Source organism: Puntigrus tetrazona, chromosome 20 (genome assembly GCF_018831695.1).
Source record: "Puntigrus tetrazona isolate hp1 chromosome 20, ASM1883169v1, whole genome shotgun sequence".
Taxonomy (NCBI): Eukaryota; Metazoa; Chordata; class Actinopteri; order Cypriniformes; family Cyprinidae; genus Puntigrus; species Puntigrus tetrazona.
The window spans coordinates 3519863-3537872 of NC_056718.1; the positions used below are offsets into that span (position 1 = coordinate 3519863).

The 18010-nt window shown below is 33.5% G+C and overlaps 1 protein-coding gene across 5 annotated transcripts in view; it reads left to right on the forward strand.

Annotated features, from left to right (window-relative positions):
• Positions 1-7209, forward strand: part of pum2 (pumilio RNA-binding family member 2) — a 44282-nt gene extending 37073 nt beyond the window's left edge. For 3 of the 5 annotated variants that reach the window (XM_043219564.1, XM_043219565.1, XM_043219566.1), the window contains 4 exons: positions 901-972; positions 2378-2499; positions 4495-4687; positions 4773-7209. In XM_043219564.1, the coding sequence (XP_043075499.1) occupies positions 901-972; positions 2378-2499; positions 4495-4687; positions 4773-4904 (519 nt within the window). In that variant the 3' untranslated portion in view covers positions 4905-7209. The remainder of the gene's footprint in view (positions 1-900; positions 973-2377; positions 2500-4494; positions 4688-4772) is intronic. The other 2 variants (XM_043219567.1, XM_043219568.1) reach the window with 1 other exon arrangement.
• The last annotated feature ends 10801 nt before the right edge of the window (positions 7210-18010 follow it).

Sequence of the window (18010 nt, forward strand, 5' to 3'; positions counted from 1 at the left end):
GCTCTTAAGTCTGCATCCAAACATCCAAACAATGCTTACTCAAAGGCATGCAAGACCCCGCTAATGGTCTATTAATTTCAGTGCAGTGTTAGCATGTTGCTGAGCTAACGCAACTCTGCTTTTAAAGGCCCTGCAGAATGCTTCAGTTGTATTTTCTTATTGAACCTGAAACTTGGGGAGAATAATTACTGAAATTTTGTGTGTATGTTTTAAATTGCCAATAACTTTTTGTTATTAGCTAAATCATTGTTTACTGTTAGAAACAGTGGTGCTATTAAGAAGGAGGGAAAATGCCATTTTATGAGTTTTATTGGGCTAAAACTTGGTATAAGCCAAGGGATTTTATTTTGAAATGTATTTTATCTGTTTAAACTTTTCTTGAAGTTCAGTAACCCACTTAATTATTTGAAATAGAGAACTGTTCTGCTTTTGCTTTATTCTTGCATTATTAAATACATACATGCAAAAACAGGTAACCTAACTTGCTGTCTAGTTTTTGTATTTTCATACTTTGTGCTTACGGTGTCTATATTTTTTTCCTTATTTGGTAACTCATCCCTTTTTGTGTGTGAAATGTATTCTTATTTTATATAATTTTATTTATTTTTTAAGATTAGGCACTTTATACAGATAACTACACTTTGTGCAATGTTTTTTTCTGTGTGAATGAAAAGGAGGCCATGCAATGAGAAGAGCTTAGGGTTGTAGTACTTTGTGGGATAGGGTGGAGGTGATTGCATGATGTTTACTGCATGACTTGTTTGTTTGTTTTTTTTTACTTTTTGCCTACTTTGAAGTTACATTCAATTGCTTTGAAGGATTATGTCCAGTTAGATGTGCTGATGGATTTTTATGATGCAAAACGTTACCCACCCTTGCCCCCTCACTTATTTTATCTAGAAGTATCAAGGCGTTTCATTGGAGATGGCCCCCAAAACATATTATACAGTGTCCAGCGATGCACTGTTCAAGGTCAGAGTCACGCGCCTTCCTCCCACTCACAAGAACCTCCTGGCGTCTCCTCATCAACCTTCTAACCAGCCTGTTTAACACCTAGATGCTTCTCCAATTGCTATTTGCATTGCTGGGTTCTTTTCACTCACACTTTACCTTGCACAACTTTCTTCCTAAATGGCTGCCACATCTCTACTTTCTGCATAAAATCCAATCCTAATATCTTATAAACCTTATTTAGTGTGGACAATTAATTTGACACAAGCAAAGCTGTGAGATGTAAGAGTATATAGTGGTGTCTCAGAACCAGAACTTTGGTAGTCTGGAAGTCAATACCATTAAAATGTCAAGATGCTGTTACAAATACAAATGAACTAAACTATATCATAGGAGTGAAGTAACTTTTTAATTTATGATACTATAGCAAAAAAAGTTAAAAACTATTTAAACTTAAAAATGTACGATTTGAAGCTAATTGTATGTAAATATGACATTAAAACATGCAACTTGTACCCAACAAATATTAGTTACCTTTTCTTAGTCAGTGTTGCTGTCAGTTAATCATCATTTACGCTGCATGTCTTAATGCACACATCTATTTGTGCACTTTTTTTCTCTATCCCATTTGTTACTGTGGTCATTTACATATCTGCAGTTTTAGAAGATGCCTTGCATGTTTAAATGCTTAAGTTTGTGATGCACATGTAAGAAATAGACAACATCACAGACACCCAGGGTGATTCAGCAGTCCATATTGTCATGTCCTAACATATTTGGAGAACTATACGTCTAACCCTCACAGCCCTGTTTGCTGTCAACCAACTAAATAGGGACCGTTTTCTTAATAAGGTCTGTTTCCATCTTTTAATTAATTTTTTATCTCTGTGTAATAATTTTCTCTTTCTGCTCCACCCAGAGCACCTCAGACCAGCCACTTGATTTGTGATGTGCATCCAAAATAGTTGAATTAATCTTGTGCAAATAAACCTACCCAAAACAATAAAGTAGTGACCTCTCCTTCAAATTTAAGGGAAAGTTAGGATAGATAAATAGTTTAGACTGAATCCCACAATTTCTGATATTGGCATTTGCTTTTTTGTCACCTTCCAAATGAATGTTGGTGTGTCTGTATTTGAGTGGGTGTTGTGTAGTTTCAGTATTGGGCACTTTACAGAATACAATTTTTAGGATAATTGCTTAAAGTGGGAGTATTAATACATCAGTGACTAAATTTAAAAACACCCCATTGAGGGCCTGTCCTTATTTAAGGTCAGTTGTTTTATTGTGAGGGTATGTGATTACCTTGTTATACTAGTACCTTGTTATACTAGAATTTCATATATAGTTCTGTTTATTAATTTCTGAGCTGTTACAGTAATATTATGTATGTTTTTTTTCCCCTCCTACTGTCCTCTGCCTGCAGGATCAATATGGTAATTATGTGATCCAGCATGTTTTGGAGCATGGACGTCCAGAAGACAAGAGCAAGATAGTGGCGGAGGTCAGAGGGAAGGTTCTGGCTTTGAGCCAGCATAAATTTGCAAGGTCAGGAAATCTGAGTGAACTGTAATCTCATAAAAAAATGCTAATGCATGTTTTTGGTCTCTGTAATTGTGATTTATAAAATTTTTTCAATTATTCTAAAACGTGTCTTAATCAACTAAAATCAAATTTGGAGGACCAACTTTAATATACACGTTGTTAATAAAGCATATTATGTACAAACAAAATAGTAGAGCCCAAAATTTGCACAGAATGTGCAAAGATTCACAATAAAAATAATGAATTAAAGTAGAGATATTGAAAAACTAGATTAGGTATTTTAGTTAACAACTTAAATGCTTATGCAATTAAGCACACCATGTGGTCAGTGCATCAAGAGTAACCACTCTCATACATCTTCAGGAAAAGTGCTACCAAACCACTTCTGAAACAGAAACAACATCAGAAGCATCTTACCTGGGCTAGGGAGAAAAGAATTGGACTGTTGCTCAGTGGGTCCAAAGTCCTCTTTCAGATAAATGTAAATTTTGCAATTTATTTGGAAATCAAGGTCTTGAGTCTGGTGGAAGAGAGTCTGGAGAGGTACAGAATCCAAGTTGCTCAAATGTATGAAGTTTCCAAAGTCAGTAATGATTTGGGTTTCTCTGATGTCTGCTGATGTTGATCCATTGTTTTTAAGTCCCAAGCCAATGCACCCATCTGTCAGGAGATTGTGGAGCATATTAAGCTTCCAATTTATGGAGCTGCTGATTTCATTTTCCAGCAGTATTTTAGCATCGTCCCACATTCAACAAACTACTTAAAGTGGTTTTGACACTAAGATATTACTGTGCTTGTTTGGCAGCCAACACATTCAATAGTGCCTCAGCCGAGCCACAGGCTAATTGCTTCAATGCCACTCCTCACTGATCCTGTCATTTGTGCTAAAAGAGCCCCAAACTTGAACACTCTTGTTTTGCAAATCCTTTTTTGATCGATATTGGGAAATATTTTTGAAATACTGGATTTTTGACTTTTTATGAGCTGTAAGCTCTAATCATCAAAATTAAAATGTATACATTTGAAATTATTTACATGTAATGAATCCAAAATATATGAAAGTTTAACTTTTGAAATAAAACTATATCCTTTTACTATTACCTGAATTTGGCCTTTTTATTAAATCACAATGTTTTCTTAATGATTTTCTATGGAACAAAAATTCCAAATGCACAATTTTGCATAATGGACAATGTAGTGCATTGTTAAAGTTCTAGCCACATCTGCTTTTTTGATGTGTCAGTATCACACCTTAGCAATTTTGCAGTTTGGGCTTTTATCATCACTGTCTTACTGCATTACGTCCCATGAAGTGTTTTCTTTACAAAGTTTTATATTTTATATTTGAAAGAAAATGTAATAACAGTAATATCCCCAAATTAACACTGCACTTTAACAGTGTTTGTTGGGTTTTTTGTGTTTGTGTATGTGCTTTTTGAGTTTTGTTAAAGTAATTTTGTGTAATTTATTAAGTAAATAAGATATTATATAAAGATTCCTTTTAGCCATTTTTCCACCTCGAGCTGAACCGTTCTCTTTGCATAACCATTCTATTCCACACCGATCCAAGCTGGTACAGTTATGGCATTGTTTTCCACTGATCAAATGTTCTATTTAGTTGTTACTGTGGTAACACAGATGTTTACATATTATATGAAGTGTAAACAACCACTGCTTTATGGAGGATGGTTAGAAAATTTTTGTTAGATTTTATTACTAATTTGAGTTTACATTGCTCAAAATAGCGCACTTAGCAAGCTATGGAGAAACTTGCTGCCAGGCACAGTATCAGATCCTGATTGGCAACGTTGCTCACTCTACCAGCATGGTTCAGCACGATTTTCTAACCATGCAAAGAATTTTAGGCCGAGAACGTTTACACAACGGAGACACAACTGGAACTGTACCTGACAGTTTTTAGAACAATTCGGCCAGAAATTTTAAGAGTGTCTTTTGGTCATCTAAATTTTTTTCTGTTATTTTGTTTGTCTCTTGTAGTAATGTTGTAGAGAAGTGTGTGATTCATTCTTCCCGTGCGGAGAGAGCACTGCTGATCGATGAAGTCTGCTGTCAGAAGGATGGCCCTCATAGTGCCCTCTACACCATGATGAAGGACCAGTATGCAAATTATGTAGTGCAAAGAATGATTGACATGGCTGAACCTGCCCAGCGCAAGATCATCATGCACAAGGTATAAGCACAGAATGCTGTTGCATAATTAAAATAATGCAGTCATCACTGGCAGTATTTTTAAACCATTGCTGTTTCAATTTTAGATTCGGCCTCATATTGCCACTCTCCGTAAATACACATATGGAAAACACATCCTGGCTAAGTTGGAGAAGTACTACATGAAGAGTGGATCAGACCTAGGTCCTATTGGGGGCCCCACCAATGGCCTAATGTAAGAGCCTCCCATCCAACCCATGTCCCTTTCCCTCAAAACCACATCTGTTATGGGCATCTCCTCCCATGGAGTTCATACCCAAGGGGATTTACCCAAAGAAAAGGAAAAGAATAGAAGTTGGCCTCACCTAATGCTGAGACGTCTGATGAGTCGCTGATGCAATTCCTGGTGAAGTCCCCATTGTTACCTCCACCACCCCCCACTCGAGAGTGCATGGTCTATAAGCTGTTTCCTGGGTAAAGCACAACACCCTTGTTCATGATGTAATTGATGTAACTGACTGTTTCCTTCTTTCTTTTCTAGTATATATCTTGTACATTTTTTTACCTTGTACATTCTCTGTAGAAAAAATGTTTGCCGAAAATTTACAGTTCTTACAATATACACCAGCAAGTGACTTTATAAGGCCAAACTGAGTGATCCTTTTTAAATTAACTTTATAGTCTCTTTTTGTTTTTTTTGGGTTTTTTTTGGTTGTTTTTATATCCATACTTCTTGATGGCACATTCACAAATAGTGGTACATTTAAGCCCTGTTTTAGCCTGATGGTACACATGCCAAAGCTGCTGATGAAAAATAATGAACCAGTCAGCTTGATCATAAAAAGTCTTGCTTGTAGGTGAGCACTTTTATCTGCCGTGCCATTGAGTTAGTTGCGTTAAGATACATTCTCAACCAATCATACAGCTTTTCTTTTTGAAGTGGCTTCAGTTTCCATCTATTTTGTTCTTTTCCTGAATCATATGCGCACGGTATTTGATTAACTGCTTTTTGTTTGTTTCTTTTTTGTTTTTTTTAAAGCTTGTGTTTGCAGTGTACTATACATCCCACTGACCAAGTCTGTTGCACACTTATTGTCTTGTTTCGAATGAATTTTAAGGACACCAGTGCATCTGCCATTGTACCCAGATATTAGTTATGGAAAAAATATGGATTTTTTTATTTTTTTATTTTAGGGTGCGTGGGAGGTATGCAAGGTGTGCAGGAAGTAGAGAGATTTGGCATGCTGTGTCTGGATTTAATGTTTTAATGAAATAATTTTTTTTGTCATCATGTTTGTGAAACATCTGTTGTAGTTGTTTTTTTTTTTGTTTTTGTTTTTTGAACACTGCCCTAGAAATGGTATGGATGGACTGATTATCATCTCTTTACATTGTAATAGCTTAGGCAAAATGTATAGCATCTTCATGTACAAGTACAAATATTAAATTGTTGCTGTTTTTTGGGGTGTGGGGAAGACGGCAGTTGGGTTATAGATGATGCTCTCATGGGCAGGCGAAGTTGGTAGGTGATGTCCCTGTCCTTGGAGTCATCCAAGGACGTTTGGCTTTGGAGCAAGTAGGACAGATTTGATTTCATGAACGTGAGACATTGCGGGGTAGGAGCAAATGTGCAGCATTCAGAAGTGTAGATTGAGAATGTGCAAAAGTATACTTTTCAGACAATGGACTTGGGTTGCCGTCTTCTGCTGCACAGTTTTTCTGTATGGCTAATATATTAATGGCTTTTGTTCCTTTGCTTCATATGAATAAATGTAGAATACATGTAGTATATGTGGAGTTATTAAGTGTAAGTTTATTAGTTAAATAGAAGAAAATCTAGTCGTGATGTTGGACAGGCCTTGCTAAATTGCATAGTGATTTGCTTTTATTTTGTCTGTACAGTTGTACATTTGTAAACGTTAACGCTGTAAATGGAATGTCTTTTACACTTTTGGGGAAGAAAAATCAAAAATGTGCATTTTGATGTGTAATATTCATCACTCCTTTCCCTTTGAATATAATGTATACAGTTTTCTTGGAACAAGCGTTATTTTAAAAACAAAAGCAAAAAAACACTTTTTATGCGTCACAATCTCAAGATGGTTTTGTTTTTAATCAGTTCTTGGAAAAGGTCAGCCTCTTTATGTACCTGGAGCAATGACAACTTCTGTTAACATGGTCATTTTGACATGTGGCAGTTGAATAAAATAACTACAAATTTATGAATTAAAAAAAAAACAAACAAACATGGGGCTGTCTTTGGTTCTACCTGCTGCCATGGAAATTTCACAGGACAGGGCAAGAATTATTTTTGTATAAAGGAGTGCTGTATTTTGGAGCAGCCACTAACTTGTAAGCAAAGTAATTGTAAGATATTGTCAATTATATAAATATGAACATATGAGTTTTGTCACACTGTCAAAGTCATGTACATTTTCAGGTGGCCTTATGTACATTTCCAGATGTTAGATGAGAAAATAACTTTTTTTTTTTTTGAAACAGAATTGTGACTATGTATGATTAAACTGTTCTTCTAACATTTGAGTTTAGTGTCTGATGTTTTTATTTTTCATTTTAAATACATTACACTCACTGCAAACTCATTGACAGCTGAAAGGAGTATTCTTCTTTGAAATGTGACGTGCTGTTCTCACAAAATATTAGAATAGTTTAATTCAGCTTTCCTACTTTGTATGGTAAAATGTACCAAGAAGTCCAAAAACACATTAAGTACAAAATTAATACAAACTTTATTAAAGAAAAAGATTAAAGAAAAAATTAATTGTCAGGGGGTCAATAGATGGGAATATCAGACCATTAAGACTAGTTTTTAATTGCAATACAGTTCCTTACCCTTTAAATGACTACATGGACATGAAAGCCATTACAATTGGCAATGCTAATGTAAAAAACAGACTGATTGTAATTGTAAATTCAAGGCTTCAGAAAAAACTAAGAAAGCTATATCAGTGTGAATTGCTATCAAATAGAAAATGCACTAAATTGAATTGAATTATTAAAGGGTATTAGAACAGAGTTTTGCTGTCAAACATAGCATAACACATCTTGATATACAAATTACTATAGATGTCTAGGTGTTTAATAAAGTTCAAGGCTACACTGAATTTTACTGTCATAATATGGTAATTTTACAGTTATTTCATTACAATGGTAAAATCCTGTGAAAATCAATGCATTCGGGGCAATAATTGTTGTTTGTGAGAAAGTAACCTGCAGTTCTGTGAATTGTCAGTGTTCAGAGTCCACACAGTCACTGTGTGCAAATCACACCCTACACCCAAAACTTCATTGTGCAATGTATCCTGGGTGCAAGCACAGTACCAACTTCACCCATGGCTCCCAGCACGCATTGCAGTGTAAATAAATGCAATTTTTATTTGTCAGTGATGTTTTTAACAGTAATGCATAACACACTAGGTCAAAAAAAGAGCAGGCTATTATTACAACATCACTTTTGTAAGGAAAATATATGTGAATATGGTGTTTAGTGATGGTTACATCACCAGCAAAACAACTAATATTTACCAGATTTATTTTGTCATAACTAATGTTTTAAAACATGTTTACAGCAGCCAAAGAAACACTAATATTTAAAAGTCAAGTTTCAAAAACCCAACTAAATTTAATATTGATCTCCATCATGGTAGTGCTCAAAAATGAGAATATCAATCACACATAAATCTGTTAATTCGCAGCACTATTTCAACAACAGAAATAGCATCAGTCTGGTAAGTAATGTGTGAAGCTGTTAATGCTGATTTAGGAGTTGTTAAATCAGATCTTAAGTGATTTAATGTCTTTATTTCAACTGATTTCATCTGTGTCTGAAGGCAGTTGTAGTTCTTGTGTTTCTCTTTTATTTATTGATTTTGTTTGTTAACAGCAACTATTAATCACAAATGCTCAATCATCACTTAATTAACCACATAATTATCTCATTAACTTTACTCATTTAGTGTTAGTTTAACACTCTGTAGTGTGCACACATTATGTGTGTTTATTTAAAACTGAGGATTTTGTTGTGGAGTTTAAAGGGTTAAAGATGTTAGACATTAAACAGCATTAAAAGTAAATTAACAGCAATACACTAATTAATTTACGGCATTAATCTGTAAAAAAAAGCCAAACAAAATAAAAACAGTTAATTACTGGCACCCTTGCTACCAGAAAATTACTGTTATTTAACCACAGAGTTTTTTTGTTTTGATTTTTTTTATAGTGAAAACACTGTCTTTGTAAATAAATGATTTTTTAAATAAAGCATATAATGACATTTATTTTTCCATGAAGATTTTATGTATGTTTATGTTTTATGACAATTGGTTTGGTAAAAAGGTTTGTTTTTGGTTAAGTCAAGTTGTTAACAATCACACTAATTTCTCTCCAAAAGTTAAATACCTAACCCCCCAAACATGTGCTACAGTTTTGGGAGCTCTCTTTATTTTACAAAGAAAGTAAAACTCCCATTGATTTAACTCAATTTTAATTTATCCGAGAAAACATTATGCATTGGAAATTTTTACTTATTCCCAACACAATAAAAATGTTTTATTGTTATTTAAAATTTTCTCTTAACAAATTTAACTTTTATAAATGCAAATTCACAACCTGTAAACTAAATTCTCTGTCTTCCTTAAAGAAATAAAAAAATAGCTTGCTTGAATGTTAATATTATAGCCCTCTTATTTTTTGTATTATTATTTTATTATTTTGTTGATGATGTTGATTACTGTTTTTATGTGCTGTATGTTTTGAATAACTAAGTGAATTTATTGATGAAACTAAAAAAATTCACCAGATGGCGCTATTTTGCTGAGGGTTTATCTTAAAACAGTGGTCTTTAAATACTTTACTTTCAGTGCCAGGTATTCAAAATTAAAGTTTGATGCAGACGTTTTCTTCAGATTGAGAGTTTTTAATAAGACATGACATTTAACCATGGAAATTTAAGAAAAATTAAAACTGTTTATTAACATTTTGTCTATAAATGATTCTGTTAAAAATATCTGGAGAAAAACATGATTTTAAAGTTTACGTTTACAAATCAAATGGATTTTATAAATTTTATACTGAAATACTAATAAGAACATGAGTTGCTGTTGTTTTTAAAGTAGGAAGACTGAAGAAGAACAGTTAAAAATCAGTAACAATATTAATCAACATAAGGAACAAATGTTAAAAAAATGACTTGTTAGATGACTTGTTAAAAAAGGATTTGTTATTTGACAAAACCAATGGGCAACATTTTTATAGGCTAAATTATATAATTAAGTCTAAGAGTCATGAAGTGTCTTCCAGCCAGAGTAAAGATCTCTTTAAGAGCTCTTTAAGTCCTGAAACACTTCTCCTGTTGTCATAGTAACCTACTGCAGAACCACATTAAATGTTCAGTGTTGTGTTTGGAGTATGTACACTCACTAAGCCAAAACTGGACATTACTTATAAAGACAGCTGCATTTCAAAGAGACAAATGTTTTGGAAATGATGACTGTTTTAAGAGCCAGTCCAGTTTCCTTGGAGATAACACTAATATATTGCACAATTATTTTCCACAGGTTTTATTCCAGAACTCCTGAGTGTGAAAACCATATTGTGTGATTTATGCTGCAGTGAAATTCCCCAGATACATATTTAAACATAAATATGATATTTTAACATGATTAATTTTCAAATTATATGACTTTAAAATGTGTTGTTTAATTTAAGTAAACTGTAAAGAATTATAGTCCTTATTGTTTTATTAAGTCGTTTCCAATTCATGCTAGATTTTGCAGGATGATTTTGAGAGCTTATATGTTTTGAGGTCAAATATAAATGCAAAAAAAAAAAAAAAAAAAAGAAAGAAAACATAGGTATTCAGAAAAAATATAGGTGGTTTCCTGGGAATATAGAGAGACAAAAGAGCCTTAAGGACAAAAAGGTTTGGAAACACCATGAATTAATTAAATTAAATCAATTACATCAGCTGCTATTACTGTTCACCAGTTACATTTATTGGATTTTTTTACTCATTGCTTTAGCCAACTCAAGGGCATGTAAGGGTGCCAAATAAGCTCAAGGGCTCACTGTGGCAGCTGTGTTTTCCCTCTGATTGTAAGTGTGATCAGACTTCCAGGAGGTATGAAACCAAAGCACTGAGACTGATTATAATTGGACAGTGAGCTCTCAGAGATATATTCACATAATCCTTCAATTAAGTAGGGTAATTTTGAGCCTACCATAAACTGCAAATCCTATAGGAAGGTGCACGTATGCATCTAGTCTCATCCTTGGACTTTTTGGAATTTCTTCTACCTCTAAAAACACAGTATTCAGTATTCAGGAAAAAAAAAATTCCATCAACTATACTACATCCAGTTCTTGTGAACAAATATTTTTTGTATTTTATGGCCTTATTTCAGTGACTTTTTGTTTTTCATTAATCATGCTGCTCACATATTATTGTAGCAGAGTCCCCATGTTCCTCCTTAGTTATCATGGGTTTCAGGAATTTTCCCCCACAATCCAAAGACAGGCAAATTTTCTACAAAAAAAGTTAAGTATGCCACTTCTTTTAAAGTAAAAATATACTTTCAATGTACTTTTATGTGCTTAGAGGTGCATCTCAATAAATTAGAGTGTCATGGAAAAGTTAATTTATTTCAGTAAATAAACTCAGATTTTAAAACTTTACTTTTAATTGTAATGATTTAGGCTCAAATTTAACAAAAACCCACCAATTCATGATCTCAAATTAGAATATGGTGACATGCCAATGAACTAATCAGCTTATTTCACTAGGCTACCCAATCATAAGGAAGATCTGACAGTTGTCCAGAAGACAATCATTGGCACTCTTCACAAGGAGGATAAGCTATTTACTTTAGCATGAACTTTAACAAAGCATATATATTACGTATATGCTTTGTTAAAGTTCTATTTTTGGCATTTATTATAGAACAGTGAAGAGCAGACAGGAAGCAAACAGGAAGAGAGAAAGGGGTGTCAGGAGTTTATCAGACCTTTATCAGCATCACTAGAGAACTCCTTTAAACATTTACGCCATGTAAATTTGCATTCTACCATCTGATTGTGAGAACATGTTTTCTCATGAGACAAATAATTATCTACCTTACGCCACTGCCAATATACAGCTGTGAAATATTACTTCCTCATAACTATATTCCAGGGTAAATTGCAGAGCATAAACTGACAATATACTAAAATCCAGGACTTTTACAGAATATATAAACAGGTGTTGGCATAAAGATACCAGGCATTATTTGAAACCAATCTAAAGGTGAGAGAAACAAAAGGAACAAATTAAAACAAATGTGGGTCTTAGATATTCCATCTGCATTTATTTGAAACCAGATCAGTTAAAATATTATCCAGATGTTGAACAGTCATATTTTCTCCAGACAGACTCCTATTACCATTCCCCTCCATTTTCCACTTAGAGTTTGCTTGTTTTAGTTCTTACAAGTTATGCTTCAGTGTAAGAAACAGTTTGACACTGTTAGCTGGTGAATACACTGCGAGCTGTATTTGACTATCAATCTAGTGAGAATAATATGCCATCTGGAAGAATCATCACATTCCACATTACAAGACGGGAAATCCAGAATTTATATCTTGTGTTATCATAGTTGTTAAAATTGGTTCAAAATGAACAAAAATATAGATTAAGCTATTTCTGTTAATTGTTTTCAATGTCAGTGTAATTTAATTAGTTCTTTTAAAACTAATGTTTTGTGATACTAATAGTGTAATAGCAGGTATTGGATTGATTAAAAAAGGGAACAATTTATTTTCATTTAGGAAGTTAAAAGATTAAATGTAGAGAGTCATCAACACTAACAGGAGTATGTGAAATCCCTGTCTGCAGTCCAGCTTTGTGTTTCAAATCACAAACCAGTAACAACCAAAGCTAATTCAAAATAAATGGAACTCCCTCAATGGAAAATACACTGGTACATTCACACCCATACACGAGTCTCCTCTCAATTAGTGTCAGCTGGAAAGTTCATATAGAGGTTAGTGGAAGTGTAACTCAAATTCCTTTTAGTACTTTCATTACCAGTCATATGGAAAGAAACTCACCGAGATATCATATGGAAATGCAATGAAGATGTTTGGGCAGACAGCAAAAACATTTTTTTGCTTATTAAACTGTTTTTAAAGGTGTGTTTCTTATCAAAAATATATAAATCAGATTAACCAATTCAATCAAATAAATCAAACTTTCCAGTAGCTAAAAATGTGTACATTTTTGTTACTCACATCTGGTCTTGTGAAAAACGTGTGTGAACATGTAAATTAGCTAAGGAAATCCAGTATGAATATGCTTCAGGGTGCCAACTTTTGGTAGTGGGGGTGGGGATTTTGGAATCCGCTTAACTATTTCAAATGTAGCTACGGCGGTTTGCGCTTATAATAGAATTGACGTGTCGCAACGCTCCGCATCGTGATAAAAAACATTTCAACTTTTCAGAATGCCTTAAGCACACTGTGGATCATGTGACAAGAATCAACCAATCAGCTTCATAATTTTTCGTAACAACATTGAAAGTTTAGCAAAAAAAAAACAGTAGTTGGTCAAAGCGGTACAGGGTATAATATTGGTACGACATCCATTTTAAAGTAAATTTAAGACCAGAGGTACTTCAGAGTCTTTTCCGCAGATCAGAACGTTCTCCTAAACTCTTTACTCTGATACTGCTGCTGTAGGTTGGTAGCCTAATCATCAGGCACCTTGAAAGCATGAAAGACAGACGGATATGGGCCTCAATAATCAGTACTACAAACCATGTCTTGTTTTAAACTATTGTCTAATCATTAAAGATAATCAGAGTACATTTAATCATCACAGTGAGTATTAAAATAGATCTAATAGATCTATTATCCGTTAATATAAGATTAACCACCATCCCATATAACCCAGATAAGTTTCTTAGCGCCAAATAACAATGACTTCAATTAAATATTGGGGTTAAAATGTATTTTTTTTTACATACATTAAAAGTGAATAACATTTATTTGATAAGGATTACATAAATTTCTACCACTTAACGATGATGTGCTTCTCTCTTTTGGTCCGTAAACAATATTTTCAGTTAGACTGGTGAAATATCTCTGAAATGACAATATTTGTTCTCGATTATATATTAATTATAGGTAGTTATTTAAGAAAGAGACAAATAAACAGTCTCTTTGAAATGTCGGTGAAATGAAATGTCTCTTTATTTTAAAATTTTACCGGAGAAAAGTGCATGCTGAAGAAGCGTGTGCTGTGTGAGTGTGTGCAGATTTGAGGATGCGTACTAAAGAAACACATACGAACAAACCCCGTGTTTAATATACAGGTGCTGGGTATATAATTAAAATATCATCAAAAAGTTTATTTATTTCACTAGTTCCATTCAAAAAGTGAAACTTGCATATTATATTCATTCATTTCACACATATTTCAATATATTTCATATGTTTATGTTTAAATTTTGATGATTATAACTGACAACTAATGAAAACCCCAAATTCAGTATCTCAGAAAATTAGAACATTGTGAAAAGACTCAATATTGAAGAAACCTGGTGCCACACTCTAATCTTCTAAATAACTGAAATCACCTACAGGCCTTTAAATTATCTCTCAGTCTAGTTCTGTAGGCTACACAATCATGAGGAAGACTGCTGATGTGACAGTTGTCCAAAAGACAACCATTGACACCTTGTACAAGGAAGGAGATTCACAAAAGAGTGGACTGCAGCTGGAGTCTTCAAGAACCACTATACACATGACATCGGTTTCAGCTGTCGCATTCCTTGTGTCAAGCCACTCTTGAATACTCTTGTCCAAAGTTATGTTCTCTGATAAAAGTAAACTTTGCATTTCTTTTGGAAATCTGGGTCCCAAAGTCTGGAAGAAGAGAGCAGAGGCACAGAATCCAGGTTCAGGTCCAGTGTAAAGTTTACAAAGTCAATGATGGTTTGGGGTGCCATGTCATCTGCTGGTGTTGTTCCAATGTGTTTTCTGAGGTCCAAGGTCAACGCAGCCGTATACCAGGAAGTGTTAAAGCACTTCATGCTTTCCTGCTGACCAACTTTATGGAGACTGATTTTTCATGATGTACATGAATATAAGAATGGAAAACGAGTGCACTCTCTTTCAGATGTGAAATGTATGAATTGCAATTGATCTTGCGCTAAATTTATTTCCACGTCAAAGATGTTTTTTATAATTATGAGCATGGAAGCATTAAGCGTACACACGCGCTTTATAAATAAGGCCTCTAAATGTTTGAATACAGTTAATATAGTGCAGAATTTAGAATGTAACTGGTGATTTGGGAACTCTAAGGAAATTTCAAGTATGGGTGCCCAACACAACAACTATTTGCTCTTTTACTTTTATAATTTAAATGAGCACATGATTTAACTTGCTAATTCACTGGTAGTGAATTGTCACAATCTTCAGTCTTTTAAAAATATCAATACGTTCTTCTCTGATAAGTTGAACAAATAAGCATACATAACTCTGATCATTATTATCTTTTTTTGTGGTAATACTAAAAATAATTAAATTATGTTTTATTTTAAACAAAATGTTTCTTTTTTTCATCATTATTTACCATACAACACAGCATTCTCTCTTTTAATATTCTACTTGTTTTCTTTTATAATAAAAATAATAACTTGATCCTCCAACAATAGTTATGATTTATTTTTTTATTCTTGCTTTATTCTTTTTATTTATTATGAAAATAAATACACCTTGGCATGTGCACTGCATTTGCCACAGCACTTTATTTCCCATAGCTTTATTTTAAGTTGGAAAATGAGGAACTATTTTAACAATAAACAGATCATCACCATTAATTACATAAAAGTGGCAAATTTAGTTATACATAAAGATAAAAGATCATAAATTTAAATAAACATGATATACACAATGTTTTGTGATTACAACATCTTCATTACAACTTAGAAACTGTTAGTGACACAAGCTAAAAACAATACTAAGCACAACACTTGAATGATCTACACACACAAGCTCACATTTTATAAAAACATAATGTTCAGCAACAACGGCCAGTAGAAGAACTAGTTTAGGATGTTACTAAATCACAACCTTAAATTCTAAAATAGTTTTTTGAGGTTGGGCTCTTAAGAATTGTTACAAACTTGATCATAAAATATAATTATAAATTCTAGGCTTTTGCACAATGTGCCAGAATAAATACTGCTTTTGTGTGTAGTGTTAAACACCTAAATAAACCATTCATAATGGCCTTACAAAACACAAAATGATTTATTTTTAAATAATTCTAAAATTATTATTTAATCAATTTTAATGTATTGATCTCAGTCAAAAAGAGTTGCTCATTTGATGTTTTTGTCAGATGAGTAAGACCCACTGTCTGCATACTAGTCAATAATTGACTATTACCAGTGCCACATAATACATTAAATCAACATGTCCTCCAACCAATACGTCTGTGTAGGTTGTTTACACAAATCCCTGAAATATCGACCCATCAAAGCATACACTACAATTGCGCGCCAACGCTACACTATTTTGTACTATTTTATCTGTGTTGCAATTTTGATCTTGTGTAGCTCAGTCTGTAGGGCTTAGTGGTATGCGATGAGACGTGATCATGCACGTGTGGAATCGAAACCTGAACGCACATGCTCCTAGTCTGTCTTTTTCAGGTGACGTCATACTCACGAGAATCGAATCCCATTTTGGGTGTCGCGCCGTATCAAAGTCGAAGTGTTAGGCTTGGAATACACTACATGACTTTTAAAATAGATTTTTAAAACACTAGACATCATACACACACTCTGTAAATAGTGAAAGGAAAACTGGACACCATACACGCCACACGATTGAGAATCATAGACTACCAGACTTTAAAGTTATTCCGATCACAACAGACTCACGCAGAAACTTGCGCCTTGTTGCTAATTGATGAATGAAAACAAATGTGTTCTTAAAATCGGCTGAAAACGTGTCTGATTACCTCCTACTGTATAGAACCAAAGTCAGAGTCTGTGACCCAATTTTTTATGGAATCTGTCATCTTTAATCTGCAGACCAGTTGTAACTTTCCTCATCTAGAGTCAACTTGTTCAGGCTGTAAAATCGTAAGTAAAAAACGTGTGTAATTACTTTGAGAATTATCTTTTCATTTGCTTCAAAATACGTTCCTGTTGTGTTTAAGTCTGCAATAGTAAATTACATATAGAACAAAAAACTCACCACGAAGAAAGATATTTTAGGTCTCATACTTGCCAAATACTGCTTTTTACATGTCATCATTTTATTAATTTATTCCACTTTCTTTGTAGTACTGTTTTCACTTAAGTAAACAGTGTGTTGATGATTCGTCATGCTTGCCACGTCTTCTGTTATGCATTTTGAAACGGATTGTTAATATGCTGTTGCATTAATAATGAAGTATGTTCTTGTTATTAGCCAAAGGAAGTATGGAAAGTTTGAACAAACTGGTTAAGGTTTAATGGTAGAGGTTCACATGACATAATTACTTACATAATTACTTATTGTGCAAATTTTAAGTGCAAATCAATGGTAGACATAGCAAATATTAAGTAAATAATATAACGTTTTTATACTGTAAACAAGATAATAATATCCAAGGAGGTTGGAGGCAGCAATCCCGGTGGTATTCAACTTTTTTTTTGCATCAGGTGGATTAGTATGGATTAGGGTTAATTGTTAATCATCAATGAAAAATTATATAAATTATTGTTCCTAAAAAAAGATTATCTTGGTACCATGCTTCTGTTTCTCTGTATGGCTCAGTACATTTTCAGTTCACTGCTCAATGCAAAGTTACCCTCAAAATGCCGCCTCAGGATGTTATAATAATAAACATACGTGATTTACAAAGACCGATACGTAAATACGATTTTGCAGGATTTTTGCAATGGGTAGGTTTAGGTGTGGAGTTAGGTCTGATCATTCATACAGATTACACCCATCAAAATATGTTATTGTTTTTACAGTCAGATTGGTAATTAAAACAATCCACACACTGCATTTAAACAGATGCAACACAACACTGTCATTATTTTTACGCCTGCTAGAGGGGTGCTTAAATTAAAAATTTAAATGTATGTCATATAAGGTACTTGCACTAATGACCTATAGGTCGTTTTTTGTTGGAGGACAGGCTGCATTAAATAAAAGACCTAAACTTTATCAGGTTCAGGTAATTAACTATTAATTAATTTTCTGTCTTTCTGACTCCAACTCAGCTGTTTGTCTACATTACAGTTGTTGTGGTCGGAAATAACAAAGTTTTTAAGTGTCCTGTTCA